General features: G+C 43.0%; 1 protein-coding gene across 6 annotated transcripts in view; it reads right to left on the bottom strand.

Moving 5' to 3' along the window:
• SLC4A10 (solute carrier family 4 member 10) overlaps nucleotides 1-20,355 on the bottom strand; it is a 162,340-nt gene that overhangs the window by 124,317 nt on the left and 17,668 nt on the right. For 4 of the 6 annotated variants that reach the window (XM_083705345.1, XM_083705349.1, XM_083705346.1 and 1 more), the window contains exon 2: nucleotides 5,893-5,988. The exons of the other annotated variants lie outside the window; for them this stretch is intronic. In XM_083705345.1, coding sequence (XP_083561471.1) covers nucleotides 5,893-5,988 — 96 coding nt within the window. The remainder of the gene's footprint in view (nucleotides 1-5,892; nucleotides 5,989-20,355) is intronic. 6 annotated transcript variants of the gene reach the window in all.

Below are 20,355 nucleotides of genomic sequence, written 5' to 3'. Positions count from 1 at the left end.
CTTCCACCAGACAAGCTCTGCCCTGTGGATGTAGCGTTGCTGCCTTGGACTTGGAAGACTACATCAGTGGGCCAGTAGATCCCAGTGGGCCAGAATCTTTCCACTAGAGTAGAAGACTACTGGACCAAGCTGGGCCCCTCTAACCTCAGTGTGGGTGAATTGGAATATAGCTGCTGCAACTATATAGGGTTCAGTATCTGTCTGGTTGTTGTTGAAGCAACATTGTTCTTTCCCCATAACAACCACTGCCCCTGCCCAGTAACCCAAGGATAGGAAAGGCTAACCATAGAGGTTAGCAGCCTTTCTCAACCTTGGGTGCATAGCTGTCAACGTTTCCCTTTTTTTTAAGGGAAATTCCCTTATTCAGAATAAGATTCCTCGCAAGAAAAGGGAAAGGTTGACAGCTATGCTTGGGTGCCCAGGTGTTGTTAGACTTCAACTCCCATCACTCCTAGCTAGCAGGGTCAGGGATGATGGGCGTTCAAGAACATCTGGGGACCCAAGATTGAGAAAGGCTGTGTTTGGAGTGTTAGACTGGGAAAGTCTAGGTCCACATCTCCATTCAGCCACAAGCTCACTGGCCGACATCAGGTCAATTTGTTTCTTTCTGTCTGTCTCTGTCTCTCTTTCCGCTGAAGCTATCTCACAGGGTTCTTGCAAGTATAAAGAACCATACATATTGCCCAGATCTCCTTGGAAGGAGGGAGAGACAAAAATGTACTAGATAAAATAAATGCTCAAAACATAGCATGGTCTGCTGTATCAAAGTAAACATGATGTCAACTTAAAGAAACAAGCAGCATATTTGTTACTTGGAAACTGCCACAGTTTTAGAATCTGTGCCCCAAATATCTTGGGGGCTGCCGGTAAATCAGGGCATGCAATCATTACAGTTGCTAAGCCACTGCAATAATACAAAGTGAATGCTTTGTCCCCTTAAGATGATTTTGCATGGGATATAACCATGGAAAATCTTCTTAACTTTTATCAGAAAGAATATTCTGTCGAGTTACTATCTAAGGCCACATCCTCACTGTACATTTAAAGCACTATCATGGCACTTTAACTGTCATGGCTTCCTTTAAGGTATCCTGGAAAAGGAGTTTGGTAAGGGGGGAGTGAGAATTGTTAGGAGACCCCTGTATCTCTCACTTAGCTAGTATGTTCAGAGTGGTTTAACAGTCAAGCCCTCCTCCCAAGGAACTCTGGAATCATAGCTCTGTGAGGGGAATAAGGGTCTTCACAACCACACAGCCATCCATTTATGAAGAAGAGCTGCAAAGTAAACCATGAATCCATTCTTTCTTCTGCCTAACAATTCTAGAATGTGCTTCGTACTAGTGTGGTGCAGGGGTTACAAGCGTCAGGCCAGGACTTGAGAGGCCAGGGTTCAAAAACCTACTCAGCCATGAAGCTCACTGGGAGACTTTAGTCCAGTTACCACCTCTCAGCCTACCTCACAGAGTTGTTGTGAGAATAAAATAGGGAGAGGGCAACTGTGTATGCCACCTGCAGTTTCTTGGAGGAAAGGTGGGATATAAATGTAATTCTAAATAAATGAATAAATGCAACGCACTTTCAATCACAGAGATAGAATATTCTTAGGACGCAAAGAGCATGTGACAGAATGAGGAGGATGCTTCCAGCGATACAGCTGAGGCCTCATTAAAGGTGGCAGAGTTGGACACAGATCTGACCTGTGAGGTCAGATTCACCTTGGAAGTTCTTCCATTTGAGCCCCACCGAAATGAACAGCCATTGCACAACAGGATGGTTGTGTTTTTGCGCAGCTGTCCATTTCAACGAGGCTTCAACTTTCCCCGTGGTCACTCATGGGATTTTAAATCTGTTTTGCTTAGCTCTGGAAACAAAAATGGCATTATTTGGCTTGCTTTCTTCCTGAGGACAGAGGTGCCGTGTACTTTGCTGAATTACTGTTATCAGAACCTCAGGGGGATAAACGTAAGGAGGACGCAAATGTTCCCTTGATTTTGATTGATTTGTTCCACTCTGAAACACTGGGTGAATCTCAAGGGGGAAAGAGATGCGAGGAAGCGACTCCCCCAGTTAAGTAATGGTCACCTTAGGCATGCAACAGGCTGCTTTAATTTCCACGCTACCTGCAGAGGAAGTTTCCACAAACACTTTGTTGTAGAGACAGTGCAGCGTGGTAGAGACAGTGTGCTTGGCAAAAGGTGATGTCTGTTTTTACTAGCCTGCAAATCCACACTGGTCCACCTCTGTAGCTGGCATGAAAACAAAGGCTACTAGCCTAGACTGGTAAAAAAATAAAATGTTTTCAGGCTACTATGTTCTTATAAGAGGGTTAGATAACTTTATGGAGGGCAAGGCAATCAACAGCTACTAACCATAGTAGTGGGGTAGGACAGCTGGAAACAAAAATCACATCTGGCAACCCATGCGCCCCTTTGGTTTCTGATAATAGATGGGAAGATGAATCTAAAAAGCCCAGGACACAAATTCTCACGGCCCTCTAGCAGCTATGGTGGCTCATTTACCACAAATAATGTACTTAGTGTGAACTCTAGAAGTGATTCTGACCAAACTAAGCATCCTAGAGCAAAATATACACCAGAATTGAGTATACACCAGAGTTAACACTAGCTATGGTTTCCCCAGTAGTGATGTGTGGAAGTGAGAGCTGGACCATAAAGAAGGCTGATCGCCGAAGAATTGATGCTTTTGAATTATGGTGCTGGAGGAGACTCTTGAGAGTCCCATGGACTGCAAGAAGATCAAACCTATCCATTCTGAAGGAAATCAGCCCTGAGTGCTCACTGGAAGGACAGATCCTGAAACTGAGGCTCCAATACTTTGGCCACCTCATGAGAAGAGAAGACTCCCTGGAAAAGACCCTGATGTTGTGAAAGATGGAGGGCACAAGGAGAAGGGGACAACAGAGGACGAGATGGTTCGACAGTGTTCTCGAAGCTACCAGCATGAGTTTGACCAAACTGCAGGAGGCAGTGGAAGAGAGGAGTGCCTGGCATGCTCTGGTCCATGGGGTCACGAAGAGTCGGACATGACTAAACGACTAAACAACAACTGGTAAATGAGCCATCATAGCCTCTAGATGGACATGAAAATTTGTGTCCCAGGCTTGTTAGACTCGTCTACCCATGTACTATCTGAAACCAAAGCAGCACATTGGTTGCCCGATGTGTAATATATTGGCATTATTTTCAGCTCTCCTGCTCCCCACTATGGTGACTGTGTCCTACTTCTGATTTCTGAGACAATATGGGTTCCTTGGGGAATCCTAAGTGGTGAGAGAACGCTGTTGTGCTCATGACCAGCTTGCAGGCTTCTCACAGGCTTGTGAGAGAACAGGATGCTGGACTAGATGGGTCACTAGCCCGATGCAACAGGCTCATATTATGTCCTTAGGAACTTCTGCAGACAACAAGCCTGCTGTAAGCCTGAAAAGATACCTTAGAAAAAAGAGATCAGCCATTTTGGATCCAGAAAGAGCAAATAACACCATGCGGGGGGGCACTGAAGAGGAGACAATTTGCTTTTATCTAAAAATGCCTCTAACTGTTCAAGTGGTTTGAACTGAAAGCTTTGACATCTATGAAGAGTTCAGTCACCAGGCTGCAGCTTAAAATATATTAACACATATACTGTACCTACATGTCCTGCAGATGCTCAAGGAAAATTATTTCCTTAAGCTACAATCATAAACCCCTAAATTGCTTAGTAACTTTCCCCCATGTTATCTTAGTGTGGTCTTATCTTAGTGTATGAAACAAGATGTAAAAATACAGAGTTACACATAAAAAGAGTTTTCTGAGCAGGCAATGGGGGTGGGTTCTCTCTTTTCTTTTCAACACAAGGGGAACTTATCTGCCAATTACTCCTGCACTGGCAAGAAGGTGTCATGTCAAGGCAGGCTAATAATATAGATCAGTGTCTACTCAAGGAAGTGACTCACATGGAACTGGCTTTGAAGCCATGTCCACAGCCAATAGTTGAGTAGGAGCAGAGTTTTATCTCCCAGTAAAAGCATCCCTTCAGTGTTCAGATGACTTCCTGAGGTTGAACACAATGGCTAATGGGGAAACTGTAGGTGACTCACTAAACCTGAGTCACACACATACAAAAAAGGTCCAAAGTGGGCAAAGGTGAATTGTTGTGTGTTTTTTTACAAGCGAGTCATCAGATGAGACATCCATGGCACAAAATTATGAGGAAGGCTGCAAAGGCTTATCACAACAGCAGCATGCCTGCTAACTTTACATGCAAACACATTGTTAGTGTGTTTAGTGCATGGAACACTAATGTGGGCAAGGGCTTTGCTGTTCTAAGTTTGCTTTTTCAAAATAAATAAATAAATGACACAACAATGTTTCAGCATCTAAAAAGACACCACAGCCCAGTACTATCCATTGTGTTCTTAAAATTGCAAGTTTGTATTTATTTATTTAAGAGATGTACAGCCTGCTTACTAAGAGACATTCTTCACAAAGTGGCACAGGGTTGTGACCAACTCGGAGTAGTCCCATTTAAATGAATGAATCAATCTAAGTTAGTCATGTCTAGTAACTTCAGTGGGGCTGCTCCGAGCAGGTCTAGCACTGCATACCACTCTTACAAAATAAACATAAAAAATATAACCAATGCAATGTACAGTCATACCTTGGTTGCTGAACGCCTTGGAACTCGTACGTTTTGGCTCCCGAGCAATCGAAAACCAGAAGTGAGTGTTCCAGTTTGCAAACAATTTTCAGAAGCCAAACATCCAGGGCGGCTTCCGCAACTTCCGATTGGCTGCAGGACGCTCCTGCAGCCAATCTGAATCCGCGTCTTGGTTTTCGAACTGACTCCCGGAATGCATTCTGTTCAAGAACCAAGGTACGACTGTAATTTAATACCATTTAAAACATCCACTGCTAAAAGCTAGCAAAGGAGCTACACATTGTCCAGCATAACATAAGCATACCAAAAAAAGACAACAATTTCTACAGCTTAATTTACAACTAGCCAAATGCCATGACAACAAGATGGGTCTTCAAGGCCCAATCTCATGTCGCTGAAATCCACTGTGAAATTTGTTCCTTGTATCTGACAGTCTACTTGTCTTTACAGTAGGCCCTCTGGAGTGAATCTTAAGGCACAGGTAAGTTGATTAACAGGTGTCACCCAGTTCTTTTAAGTAATCCAGTCCCAAAAGATTCATTGTTTTAAAAGTCATCACCAGCACCTTAAATTAAGCTGGCAATGCACTGGATATGTACCAAAACCACCTGAAGTATAGGTTATATAAATCTAAAAACCAACACACCAAGACAACATATCTTCATCTCATTGACAAAACTTACCTAAGCATTTCAGCAGACACTCCACATAAATTCACAGCCTAAAATGGTCTAGTCAGATCATTCAGAATCCATCAGAAGTGTTCAAGATGCCTCTCAGAACTGACAATGTAATAGCCAGAATGAGAGGATGGTGCCCATGTTAGTCATTTCACTCTTAGCTGGGAATACAAACACATCAAGACTACTGCACTCCCACAGTCCTATATAAAATAGTGTGTGCCAGGAATGCGGATGAAGCACCATAGAAAATGCTTTAAAATATTATTGGGGCTAGGGGTATTATCAGCCAGTAGGCACATCAACCTATACATCTTGATATACAGCATAATCAGGAGTTACTTGTGTATAAATATTGCAATGCCATTTCCAGCTTTTCCCTTCAGCTAAAAATACATCCTTGTGGCCAAGAGTGTTTATACTCTGGTCCTGCAGCCGCTCACAAAGGCTGGCATCTGTCTGAATTGTAACTTTTTTTTTCATGAGCAGAAAGAGGAACAACAGTTCAGTCACCATACATGATTATTCCCAAGGTTGGTCTGGTTGGTCTTACCATGAAGTGACATGAAGACGTGGAATTTTGGCAGTAGATTCCAGAGGGGGCACCATTTTCCTGCCTCCAATCTTCATCTCTGTGCTCGATTAAAAACTGCATGGGAGGAGGGGTGTCATTTTAACATTTTTGCCTTATTTGCTCAAAATAAATCAGAGGGAAGCATTGTCAAGTCCACAGATGATGGTGCATTGTATGAATTCAACAAAGAACAAGACTAGGTAAACAAATGGTGGATTTTGCATAAGTGATTATTCTGGCTTTGACAAAACAATTGACAAAATGACTCCAATTCATAGTTATCAGCTTTCTTAATGTTACCTGCACAGTCATTAACAAGACACAAAACCTGTATTCATACATAACACTAAGTCGTAATTTAGTGTTACAATAATAATAATAATAATAATAATAATAATAATAATAATAATAATATTCCACCCATCCCAGCCACTCTGGGCATCTTCCAACAAAATATTAAAAATATGCTAAAACATTAAAAACTTCCCTAAACAGGGCTGCCTTCAGATGTCTTCTAAAAGTCAGCTGTTTATTTCCTTGACATCTGGGAGGGCGTTCCACAGGGCGGGTGCCACTACCAAGAAGGCCCTCTGCCTTGTTCCCTGTAACCTCACTTCTCCCAGTGAGGGAGCCACCAGAAGGTCCTTGGAGCTGGACCTCAGTGTCCGGGCTGAGCGATGGGGGTGGAGACACTCCTTCAGGTATACTGGGCCGAGGCCGTTTAGGGCTTTAAAGGTCAGGTTATGTGTCCCCCTTCCCCTCTCTTCTTCCAGGTATGGCTACGAAGAAAAGATTGTAAGCTTCTGCTTCCATGTTAGATTAACCACAATTTACTGTTATGCCTAAACCTTAAACTATGTTTATGAATTGTTGAAACAAGATAGCATCACAAATTGTGGTTTGAACTACTGTTTGAACAAATCACTACAAGGATTAGCCAAAGTCTGCCCAGACATGAAAGTTACAACAAGGCATGATCAATCTAAAACAAAAGAAAAACACTCCAAATGCCTCCTTGAAGGTGTACCAAAGGGGAAAGAAGAAGCATGAGAACCTGCAGCTCACTGCAGTTTGTAACACTAAAACATGGTTTAATGTAGCCCTGCAGCCTTTCAAATATTGCTGGACTACAGCTCTCATTCTCCATGACCTCTGGTTATGCTAGCAGCGGTTGATGGGAGTTGGAGTCCAATGACATATGGAGGACCACAGGTTCCCTACCTGAGTTAATGTTATGTATTAATGCAGCCATTATGTGGTACTGAACACTGAATGAAAATCTCAGCTTTAATATGAAAACAGTCTAAGTTTCTAGCCCTTATGGCAGCAAATGTAGGCTTGAAAATACATGGTCAATGCCTATGGACTATGAGGCTTCAATGTCTATGACCAGGGCAGAACCAGTAAGTAATATATATATATGCCAGAAGAAAGATTGCAAAATAAAATTATGCAAATTGAGCTCAGTTTGCATAATGTACACAGGTTGCAGAATTCATCTTCTCTTCTCTTAGCCACAATGCAATTTTTCCATGAGTACACAAATCTCTGACAATGCACCATCATCTTGTTGGGTTGGTCTTGTGCTTCTTTCCATATCGTGGTAACACAACAAACTCTACACTTTACTCTGCAAAATTAAACTGATATTTCCACAGCAAACACATAAAAGGAGGGTGTCCCATCAGCACCCTTATGTACACATCTATAAGCATCAGTGAGCCCAGGCCCAATCAGGATTTTGAAGCTCATGGGGTTATATATTTTTGCACAGTACCCCAGCGCTGAGAAATTCCAGGGGTTCGAGACACTTACCTAGGATTTGTACTTCCTTTTGGAATGAGGCACAGTGGAGACTGCAGTGTCTTTATAATATATAGTTTATTTACACATATCTGAGCCTGTGATGGGGGGTTCACAGCATTAACACCCCAATAAAGTCTTGTTTCTCCCCCCCCCCCCATAGCCACAGCCTTGGATTCAAACAGAAATCAATCACTGCTCAGACTCTCTCTCCAGCTTTTCTTTTGGGCCACACCACAGCAACTCAACTCTAAACTCTGGCTTAACTAACCATGAGCTGGGGGAGGGCCACCACCCATTTGCCATCTCGCACAGAGCCCCTTTCCTTTGTTTCCCTTAATGGCCCATCACCCAGGCTATCACCTCAGTGAAGGACTTTCACTACTAGCTTGTTAGCTAGTAGTGAAATAAACAGCCCCCAGAATTTTCAGCCAGAGTTATTGACAAATCTTTTAGTGAGCCAGAGGGGAACTTTGCAGTTCTCAGAAGAACAACCTGGGCTGGCCATCCATTGCAGTGCCAATGTATAGGGTACAGTGGATGGGTGGGTAGGTGGGTGTGTATTATGATCACATGAAATGGACACAGATAAGAAGTGTCTCCCACTAGGCAGAAGCATTGCTGCAACTGCACTTATTTGAAAACATGGGTCTCTCGAGAGACCTTGCAGCATCTTCTGTGACCCATTAGGCAGCCAACTACAGGGCTATTGAGCTGAAGGTATTTCTCTCAGGAGGATTTCATGCAGACAAAAACACACACACGTCACAGCAACTGAGAAAATTTCTAAAACTGAGACACTAAGAATTGTAACTGTGGCCTTCTGCACACAAGCAAATGCTCTACTGCTGAGTTATGGCTCTTCCCCTAGACTATGACCATGTTATGTTATGTTATGTTATGTTATGTTATGTTATGTTATGTTATGTTATGTTATGTTATGTTATGTTATGTTATGTTATGTTATGTTGTTATGTTATGTTATATATTATATATAATTTATTATGGTCGGAGACCAGCTTATAAAACACACTTGGGGGTACAATCCCAGAAGGAAGGCAAACATTTATAACAATGTACAACAATAAATTTATAAATGAGATAAGCGTATAGACACTTAAAACTTTAAGATAAGCTACCACAGAGAGATGTTATATTATTATATTATTATTATATTATATTATATTAATTATATTATATTAATTATATTAATTATATTATATTAATTATATTATATTGTTGCTGCTGTTATTTCATTTATGAATCTCTTCCCATTAGGCATCTCAAAAAAATTTGCAACATAACAACATATATAGAACAGTTACATGTATAAAAACTGTTCAAACAATTTAACAGTTTTCATATATGTAACTTTTACATATTTATATACGATACCTGCTGTTCGTATAACAATCTCTGTAAGTCTGCTTCCTGTCTAAACAACATATGGGTACAAAATTATAAATATAAAAGAGAGTTTAAAACAACAGCCTAGACATAAAATCTATTCAAATTAATTTCAAATACTATTTTTAATGTGTTTTAAAAATAAAGAATAAAAAGATTACTTCCAATGACTTCTTTTTTGAATTCTGATAAACCATAATAGCTCCAATATTGAATACATTTATACCAGAAAGCTAACCAGGCACACACACACACACACACACACGCACAAACTCACACAGTTTTATCTTTCCAGAACTTCGTATTTTATACTCTCTGACCAGGCAAATATTGAAGGTTGGGCTCCTAGTATCTATTTAGCAGTGTCTGACCAATCCTGAGGCATCACTTTGCACCTCTCTATACTCTTCTGGACCTGAAGAGTTCAGAGGCCTGAGTACATGTACTCTATGATATTTCACTACCGCAAGTCCCACTCTCCTCCAGCACCATAATTCAAAAGCATCAATTCGGCGATCAGCCTTCTTTATGGTCCAACTCTCACTTCCATACATCACTACTGGGGAAACCATAGCTTTAACTTGATGCTTTTGAATTATGGTGCTGGAGGAGACTCTTGAGAGTCCCATGGACTGCAAGAAGATCAAACCTATCCATTCTGAAGGAAATAAGCCTTGAGAGCTCACTGGAAGGACAGATCCTGAAACTGAGGCTCCAATACTTTGGCCACCTCATGAGAAGAGAAGACTCTCTGGAAAAGACCCTGATTTTGGGAAAGATGGAAAGACACAAGGAGAAGGGAACGACAGAGGACGAGATGGTTGGACAGTGTTCTTGAAGCTACCAGCAAGAGTTTGACCAAACTGCGGGAGGCAGTGGAAGACAGGAGTGCCTGGCGTGCTCTGGTCCATGGGGTCACGAAGAGTCGGACACGACTAAACGACTAAACAAGAACAACAAAGTCCCATTCTCAGTCCCTGAAAGATCCCTCTATCTTCCCAAAGTGGGGACACCAGAGCAAGGCGCCACGTTTGAACAGCCTCCGTCACCCATGTGTAGAACCTTCACTTCACACAATCTTAAAAGCGCTGCTGAATCAAAGCAGTGGCCTATCTATCTAGCCCACCATCCTGTTCTCACAGTGACCAACCGGGGAAACCTACAAGCGAAACCTGAGCACAACAGCTACTGCTGCAGTTCCCAGCAAGTTGGCATTCATCCTGCCTCCGGTCTTCCAATCCACTGGTGCCAATCTTCTCCGATAGCTTTTCTCCACACCACTGAACCTTGCAGTTCAGTGTTGCAAAGCTCTGCACTCTCTCTCTCTCCCTTTGTCAAGCCCTCCTCCAGATCTGAGGCAGCGAAGTCAGCTTCTTGGCGTTGCTAAGCTGCTGCCTTCACCTGCTATTTCTTCTCAGAAAGGCAGTTTTCTTGCTCTTCAGCTGAACTTCTGTGAGCCTGAGCTGTGGACATTTCCCCCCCCCCCCTTGTGCCACTTTAGGAGTTTGAGCTGCTTCAGCAAAGGAAGGCAAACATGGCCTTGCACTGCACTGTTGAAGCTTGGAGGCTGGGGAGAAATCTGCCTTTAGCAGCAGCCTCTGCATAAATTTCAGCGTTGCACAGGCTCCAAATGCAGATTTCTAAAGCCACTCTTGCCTGCCTGTTGTGAAGATTCTCTAAGCTGGGAAGATCTGAGAATTCTTTGCTGAGTGGATCTTGAACTTGGGTTAGTGTGATAATGCAACAACAATAACGCATCTTAGAAAGGGCAGGAGAGCAGTTAGAAAGTAAAAGGCCCTTCCTCGGAGTCCAAAGATGCCAGATAAAAAACTGCAAACCGCCACTTCATTCATATTTAATTCCTATATTTATATACCACTTAATTTCAGAGCAGTCTCTAAGTGATTTACAATAGATAGCAGGGCCAGCCCACACATGAGGCAAGGTGAGACGACTGCTTCAGGCGGCACAATCCACAGGGGCAGCGGATCCCAATCTTTGCTCCCCACTTCTTCACTGGTGGGGGGGGGTGCCACCTAGATAGATAGATGTGTGTGTTTGTGTGTGCGTGCGCAGAAAGCACAGACATGCATGCAACTCATTCTGGCTACAATCCTAAATACACTTTCTAGGGAGGGAGGAAGCCCCATTGAACACAGTGGGACTTGCTTCTGAGTAAGTGTATGCAAGAAAACACTGTTGATGTTGTAAGCATGTAGTCTTGGGCTACTGGGGAAGCCGTGTGAATCATCTTGGAAGACATGTGCATGGCAGGTGGCAAATGCCAGTCAAAATGAGAGCTCGATTAAAGAGGCAGAGAGAGGTTTTGTCCCAGCAGCGTGCATCAGATGTATGCAGGGAAGACAAAGTGGCTGCAAAGAAGTCAAAAAGGTTGGGGACAGCAAAAAAACAAAAACAAATGGTGCCCATTGCAGCACAAAAATCATTTAAAGCACAATTTCCTTCTTGGAAGTCCTACTGAGCTCAATAGGAAGATGAACAGTGTATGGATTATCTCAGAAATGAACACAAAAAACAACCAATTTAAAAAAAATGGAACAGGGACAAAAGGCAATTCATTATCTTTAAAAGCATGACAAACAATTCACAGCGAACAGCTTCAAAATTCAAATACAGTGGTGCCTCGCAAGACGAAATTAATTCGTTCCACGAGTCTTTTCGTCTTGCGATGTTTTTCGTCTTGCGAAGCACGGTCCGTCGCAACTGCGCCTCTTCAAGCAGCTTTAGGGGAAAAAGCGAACAACCTCGCAAGACGTTTTCGTCTTGCGAAGCAAGCCCATAGGGAAATTCGTCTTGCGAAGCGACCCAAAAACCGAAAAACCCTTTCGTCTTGCGCGTTATTCATTTTGCGAGGCATTCGTCTTGCGGGGCACCACTGTATTGTATAAATAATGCTCCTGAGGAAAAACTACACTGGAATCTGAACTGCAGAAATAAAGCCAGTTGCTCAGCTGGAATCACAGGCTTGATACACTTGAGAGACAGTGTGGTGCAGTGGTTGGAGTGTTGGACTAGGAGCTGGGAGACCAGGGCTCAAATCCCCACAAAGTCACTAAGTTCACTGGGGGACCTGGAACCAGTCATGGCCTCTCAGCCTAGCCTACCTCACAGAGTTGCTGGGGGGGGGGTTAAAATGAGGAGAGAGAAAAACATGTAGGCCACCTTAAGCTCCTTGGAGAAAAAATAGATATTTTTTTTTAATTTTTTTTAATTGTGAAATTAATGTGATCAAAATCAAACCCAATTAGCATTTTTTAAAGTGGGATGTGGAGACCTATAAAGCACAGTGAGGCTACAATCCTTAGAACACTTAACTAGGTAAAGGTAAAAAAAGTAAAAGACCCCTGGTCCAGTCAATGGCAACTATGGGGTGTAGCGCTCATCTTGTTTTCAGGCCAAGGGAGCTGGTGTTTGTCCACAGACAGTTTTCGGGGTCATGTGGCCAGCATAACTAAACCACTTCTAGTGCACAGAGGACCGTGATGGAAACCAGAGCGCATGGAAACGGCATTTACCTTCCCGCCACAGCGGTACCTATTTATCTACTTGTACTGTCGTGCTTTCAAACTGATAGGCTGACCAGTTGCCGGGTTGACTGGGGCTGGTGAGGGTTGCACTCCAACAACACCTGGAGATGAAAGCCCACAGGTGTCTTGTACAGTGGTACCTCAGGTTAAGAACTTACCGTATTTTTTGCTCTATAAGACTCACTTTTCCCCTCCTAAAATGTAAGGGGAAATGTGTGTGTGTCTTATGGAGCGAATGCAGGCTGCGCAGCTATCCCAGAAGCCAGAACAGCAAGAGGGATTGCTGCTTTCACTGCACAGCGATCCCTCTTGCTGTTCTGGCTTCTGAGATTCAGAATATTTTTTTTCTTGTTTTCCTCCTCCAAAAACTAGGTGCGTCTTGTGGTCTGGTGCGTCTTATAGAGCGAAAAATGTGGCAGCTCGTTCTGGAGGTCCGTTCTTAACCTGAAACTGTTCTTAACTTGAGGGACCACTTTAGCTAATGGGGCCTCCCACTGCCGCTGTGCCGCAGCCGCACAATTTCTGTTCTCATCCTGAAGCAAAGTTCTTAAACTGAGATACTATTTCTGGGTTAGAAGAGTCTGTAACCTGAAGCGTCTGTAACCCGAGGTACCACTGTACTTGGTGTCCACACAAAAAAGGGGTCCTTGAGTTGCTCAACCAATTCGTCAACTAACCCAGGGATTCTAGAACTGTTCTGCAGCCCACCAATGGTCTGTCCGCAAGCTTCATTCAGGTGTGCCAGTGTTCTCACTTACAACTTCAATCTGAAGGAGTTCTATCACATTCAAATTGCAATACAATAAGATACAAGGCAAGAAAGATGCATTAAAAAAATATGATTAAAAATCATGCAGCATCTAGCACGTTGCATTGCAATTGCTGCAACAGGGGGAAAAATCATGATGTGGTCTGCCGGGAACCTCAAAAATCCACCCCCTTCTTTCTTTTTTTGAAATATATTTTTTATTATTTTATTTTACAAGCGAAAGGTTATAACAGTACCAGATACATAACCATATATAGAGATTTCTCTGAATCTCCCAACTTCCCACGCTCCCCTCCATGGGTCCTATTGTCAGCATCTTCAACTGCATATTAAACAACATGTGGAAGAACCTCAGAAATCTATGGCTTGTGGAGTTTCGGAACTACTGAACTAAAACTTTACAGTGCAACCCTAACAATATCTACTCAGAAGTACGGTAAGTCTTATTGAATTCCATGGAGCTCACTCCCAGCTAAGTGGAGTTAGGACTCCAGCCTTCCTGTTAATTAACTCGGCAATTTTATATACAATATGTGAAATTCCTTCATACGGGGGAAAAAACCCCATGAAAACAGGAAGAGAGAGGAAGTATACTGTCGAGCGGAACAACCTGAGCTCCGAAAGTGTTCCTAACGTCGTACAGTCTAGTACTACCATATGGCACTTTTGTTCACATTGAAATGTACTTGAGGCAGAACTAATGAATCCATCGTTTTATTGGCAGAGGCACCAAGCCTATTAATAAAGGCCTCCATCAGAATAGGCTTGCAGAGCAATTCCCAAAAGATGGTTAAGGCTTGACAGACGGCTGTGGGAGGCTTGTCGGTGAATTGTCAGGGACTGCCAGCAGTGCGTCTGGGGAACAGCACTGAAAAAGAAACTTTGGAACAGTCTCTTCCAGGTCATAAGGGGCAGTTAACAAGTGATGGTTGCTAAACAAAGGCAACAATTCCCCGTGTGTGAGAGGGATTCTTTAGAAAGGTTTCAGACAATATCTGATCTACAAATGTCTACATGAGAAGCCACTGCCATCATTACAATGAAAGGGGGGAGGAAGTCAGGGGTACAATTAGCACAGCATCTTGGATTGACACAAAATATATTTAAATTAGTGTTTCTGAAATAGATTATGTCTTAGCTGGTTGAAGGTTTCTAATCTTCTTTACTTTGATGGAAACATATGTAAAGAATCCCTTGGAAAATAACAAATACATGTTGGCAAGAAAGGTAAATGTGTGTTAATGAGATATGTTTGGTTATGTTGGGCGAGACTCAACCAGTGTTAGAAACTCGGGTATATAAGCCAGGTGCCAAACAGCTCCGTAAACCAGGGTTATAGTCGCCAAAACAGAATGCTTGGTTGCCGTTTTTCAGCCAGGTGGCTCCAAAGTCAGATTTTTCAATATAACTTTTTGGTTCCTGAAATTCTTTCTGACTGTACAGATAAAATGTAACAGAATTCTACAGGATATTTTGCTAGTGTGTGAAAACAGTCAAGATCCAAGGATCCCTAGGCATGCACCCTCCAGATGGTGGAGATATCAAGCTCCATCCTGGTGTCCAGGCATCTTCACTTGGTCACAACTGGCCAATGGCCAGGCGCAAAATGCAACTGGTGAATTTTGAATGCTGAACCTGCCAAAGGACTTCTGCTTGAGCAACAGAGTTCCTCCACACACAAACATGCCCCACCCACCCAATTTGCTCAGTGGAGGTGAGGAGAACCCCTGAAAGAGGTGGGGGGTGAGAAAGAGGGGGTGGTTATGTCTGAGAAGCTAAAACACTTGCCCCAAAGGAATAAACACCTTAGCATGACACTGAATTCCTCCCTTCACTATTACTAGCATTATTTATTCCATTTGTGAGTTGCATGACATGTAGAAAGTCTTCAAAATTTAAAAATGTAAGGAATGGCATGGAATTAGAAGAGAGAACAATGCATTACATCATGCTATGTTTATTGACTTGGAAATAAGTACCATTGTAATGAGGAACAGTTGAGGAAGTTAGCTATGTCTATGAAGACTGAGAGGTGATATGACAGTCATCTTCAAATATCTGGAGGACTATCACATGAGAAGATGGAGCAAGCTTGTTTTCCAGAGAGCAGGACCCAAACCAATGAATTCAAATGACAAGAAAAGAGTAAGAGTTTCCAACTAAACATTAGGAAGAACTTTCAGAAGGTAACAGCTGCTTGATAGTAGAATGGACCACCTGGGAAGGTGTAGGGCTCACCGTCGTTGGAGGTTTTTAAGCAGAGGTTGGATGGCCATCTGTCAGGGATTTGCTAGCTATGATTCCTGTATTGGGGCAGGGGGGAGTTGAACCTATGAGTACTTTTTACTTCATCATAAATGTGTATTTGGATTAGAATGTTATGAACATGAACTAGCATCTCTCCAAAGTACCTCCCCCTCTCCAGCCTTCTGTTTTGCTCTGCAACAGGTTAATCCTGTTACTCATTGTGAGAAACATATTTTTCATTATAGAGAGTAGTACATTATGTGAGAAAGGTCACTCTAGCTATATTTTCAAGTAATGCAATGGCATCCACAAGCCATCTAAGAAGCAAGCTGTGGGGGGGAATAAATGTATTCTGTTCTTACTGTGTTGATCTTTCGGAAATCACTTTGCATGACATGTGGGAAAGCTTCATCATCGTGATCCTTATATTTGCTCTGCTCCATGGAAAAGAGGAGGTAAGCCTTGTTCAAATCCACCATCTCTCTGCTATATATAAATTGGGAACAGGCAGCTTCTCAACCTAAGACTTGCCAACGACCACTTAAATAATGAGTAGCTAGCTACAAGGAGTTGCAGAAGGAAAGATGGATAGATATGGGTTCCTAACCACTTAGTGACAACACTATGAGCGTATCATCATGACAGATTTAAACAATAATTCCTTCTCCCCAAGAAAATCTGGATGCTGCTTTTTCTTAAGCAGAAGGGATGGGGATTTCATATACAGAGTGCTTGGCACCTTCACCAGTTCCCATTATTCTTTGGGAGAAGCCATGGCAGTTAAATTGGAATGCAGCCATTATAAATTTGGATGTGCCCACACATAAAAAGAAAAGTGGGTGTATTGACATAAGCACATGTTCCCCCACTGCCACCAAAAGGCCAGTCACTGAGAAGGGTTTACGTGTCCTGGCTCCAGCACAAGGAGACCCACTCTCTTACTTATATAAGGAAGATGTGTTTATTCAGGCAAGTAACACTGCAGCCTTGGCAGCAGATGTTGCAGGGCTCAGGAATCACAGTTCCGGAGTTTGAGAGCAGGGCGAGAACTTCAGAACTGGACGGACATGACAAAGATGTCCCAACAAGTATCCCTGCCCTTCCCATCAGCTTTAAAAGATGACACAAGGTGTGTTCACTTGCAAGACGCTCTTCCCTTATGGCAGGGGTAGGCAACCTAAGGCCCGTGGGCTGGATCCGGCCCAATCGCCTTCTAAATCTGGCCTGCGGACAGTCCAGGAATCAGCGTGTTTTTACATGAACAGAATGTGTCCTTTTATTTAAAATGCACCTCTGGGTTATTTGTGGGGGCTGCCTGGTGTTTTTGCATGATAGAATGTGTGCTTTCATTTAAAATGCACCTCTGGGTTATTTGTGGGGCATAGGAATTTGTTCATTTCCCCCCCTATATATATATATATATATATATATATATATATATATATATATATATATAAATCCGGCCCACCACATGGCCTGAGGGATGGTGGACCGACCCATGGCTGAAAAAGGTTGCTGACCCCTGCCTTATGAGAACGTCTAGATTGCAGACACATACTCCATAGAGGCAGATGCAAAAGTTGCATCTACTTTGAGTATACCTGCCAGTTGAGGCACACCCCTCAGCTGATCAAAGCCCTCTGCAACCTCCACTGAAGCTCTCTGCTTCACAGGAAGGCTGGAGGAGGGAGCCGGCACCCCTGCTCCCCCCTCCTCCAAACTACGCCCCCACCGTTCAGCTCCCTCTTCTGCTTCTTCCTCCACCTCCTGAGTCAGAGCTTGCCAACCCAAGACTGATCCTGACCACGCTGCGGAACTCATGATGTCATGCTCCAGGCCAAGCTTGCAATTGCAGCATTGCAAAAGAGGCAGGGGGAAAGAGCCGCAGCTGTGGGGGAGCTTCAAGATGACATATGAGTCAATTCTATCCAGCTTTAACAGGAGCCAAATTAGAAAACCATTGTGGGAATGAGCGCTTTGGGAAGAACATCTTCATGGGTGACAGAATTGCTGCCTACTATGCATTTCCAAATTCTTAATTTAGGTACCAAACATTTTCCAGAGTGATGCAGTAGTCAGTGAATGTCTTGAAACTGAAATTATAGGCCACGGAGTGTGCATACCAATTATAGTGCCAAATGGGTTAGCAAGGCTGGGAAGACGGTGATAAAGGAAGTTCCCCATTTGCATTTACTCAACAAATGACTGATTATTCAGTAAGTGACAACAAGTACAAAATATGGTATCCTTAGCTAGCTGGACAATCACCTGTGATGAATAAGAATCTCCTCTGGGCAGGCAGGCATGGAGGCTTTTGCAAACTGGGAAGTACCTCATGGGTCTTTCCTTCTCCCTTTTTGTCTTTAGGTTCTTAAGATGCTACAAACAGAAGCAGTGTGGTGTAATGATCAGAATTTGACTAGGGCCTGGGAGACCTGCATTCAAAATCCTTGCTCAGACATTAATAATAATAATAATAATAATAATAATAATAATAATAATTTATTATTTATACCCCGCCCATCTGGCTAGGTTTCCCCAGCCACTCTGGGAGGCTTCCAACAAAACACTAAAATACAATAACCTATTAAACATTAAAAGCTTCCCTAAACAGGGCTGCCTTCAGATGTCTTCTAAAAGTTTGATAGTTATTTTTCTCTTTGACATCTGGTGGGAGGGCGTTCCACAGGGCAGGCACCACTACCAAGAAGGCCCTCTGCCTGGTTCCCTGTAACTTGGCTTCTCGCAGCGAGGGAACCACCAGAAGGCCCTCGGCGCTGGACCTCAGTGTCCAGGCAGAACGATGGAGGTGGAGACGCTCCTTCAGGTATACTGGACCGAGTTCCCTGCGTGGCCTTGAGCCAGTCACTTTCTTTCAGCCTCACCAACTTCACAGGGCTGCTGTGAGAATCAAATGAAGAGGGATAGAAGCATGTATGCTACCCTGAGCTCCTCGCAGGAAAGGTGAGATATAAATGTAACAACTAATAAGCAAATAAATAATTAACATCAGCATTTGTGGACTAGTAAAAAAAATGCACTGACCATTTTGAGGACTGACTTGCACAGCTGTCTTGAAGAGAAGCTCATAAAAATATGTAGCATTTATGAATGCACTGAGAAATGTATTTCTTATTGCACAGCAACCACAGCAACATTTCTAGGAGTAGAGGAACATCCCCTTCAAAGACCTCAACACATTGAAAGATTCAGAAGAAGAGTGTTGCAGTAGCAGCCTTAGACCAAGGGTAATCTGAGCTCCTGGCCAATCTTGAGCATTCTTCATTGTTGGCTTGACTATATTGTATATGCCAATATTATGCATACCAATAGCAAACTGAGTTATTACCGCTACATAGCCAAACCACTGAGAAACAGCATGCAATCACAAGCAAGTTGCAGTTGCAACATGGTAGTTACAACATATTGGGGAAACTTCAGGGTCAGATTCTTTTTTAATGAAAACACAAGACACAAAACAAAGGGGTATAGGAGCTCAAACCAAATCAGAATCACCCATGGTTGGTTGGTTGGCATCCAACTGTTGGAAGGTAACAATGCCTGATATTGCTGATGGGAGAGACATGTTTCGTTGCAGCTGGGGCAGATGAAGGTGTCCGATTGTGGTGCTGCAGATGCACCATGGCATCTCTTTTCTCTGTGCTCCTCCCAGCATAAAATGCTACTCCTCCTCCCTTCCTGTTTGGTCTATTCCTTTTGAACAGGTTATATCCCTCAGTTCCTACATTCCAGTCATGAGTCTCATCCCACCAGGTTTCAGTAATGCCTACCAGCTTTTAGTACATATTTACCATCCTGTACTAAAAGCTCCAATTCGTCTTGCTTGTTTCCAATACTATGTGCATTTGTATAGAGACAAGTGAAACCTTGATTTATTCACTCCAGCTGCTTCCTTCTTGTAGTTTCTTGCTCTTTAGCAGGTTTCTGGAGTACCACCTCAGTTTCCTGTGAATTAATGAAGCTATTATCCCCAGTACTAGGTGTTCTGTTGTTGTCTGTAACGTTCTCTTCCTCCACCTCAAGATCTAGCTTAAAGTTCTCCTGATCAGGTTTGTGGAACACTTCGCAAACAGATTCTTGCCAACTACTGTACAATCCATCTCTTGCCAGAAGTCCTTCCTCAAGGAAGCAGGGGGCATGATCCAAGAAGTGAAACCCTTCATGATGACATCACCTGTGTATGTTTTTCTTTCTTCCTGGGTCATGACCTTAAACAGGAAGGGGTGATGAAAAGACCACCAGTACCCCAAGGCTCTTCAGCTCCCTGCCCAGAGTCTCACAGTCCTATGCTATACATTGAAGGTTGTGTGTGGCAGTATTATTTGTACCCACATGAATCAGAAGAAAGGGGTAGCAGTCAATGGGTTTTATAAGACTTGGCAACTGTCACATTGTGAACCTTTGCACTTGGAAGACAGCACACCTCCCTGGACATCCTGTTTCCTCCGCACTTGGAAAGGAGGGGGAAATAGCTTTATTACAAAGCACAGCAGGATCATGTCTGCTCATTCAAACAAACACACACACAAAAAGAGAAGATACAATAAAAACAAGACAAAAACAACCTATCAATTTACAAATTCTATCAAACTGCATGTAACCTTTTATAAAAAGCCAAAGTTCTAACACAAGCATTAGCCAAAAACA

Source organism: Podarcis gaigeae (genome assembly GCF_964106915.1).
Source record: "Podarcis gaigeae genome assembly, chromosome: 1".
Taxonomy (NCBI): domain Eukaryota; kingdom Metazoa; phylum Chordata; class Lepidosauria; order Squamata; family Lacertidae; genus Podarcis; species Podarcis gaigeae.
This window is presented reverse-complemented; position numbering and strand designations above follow the sequence as displayed.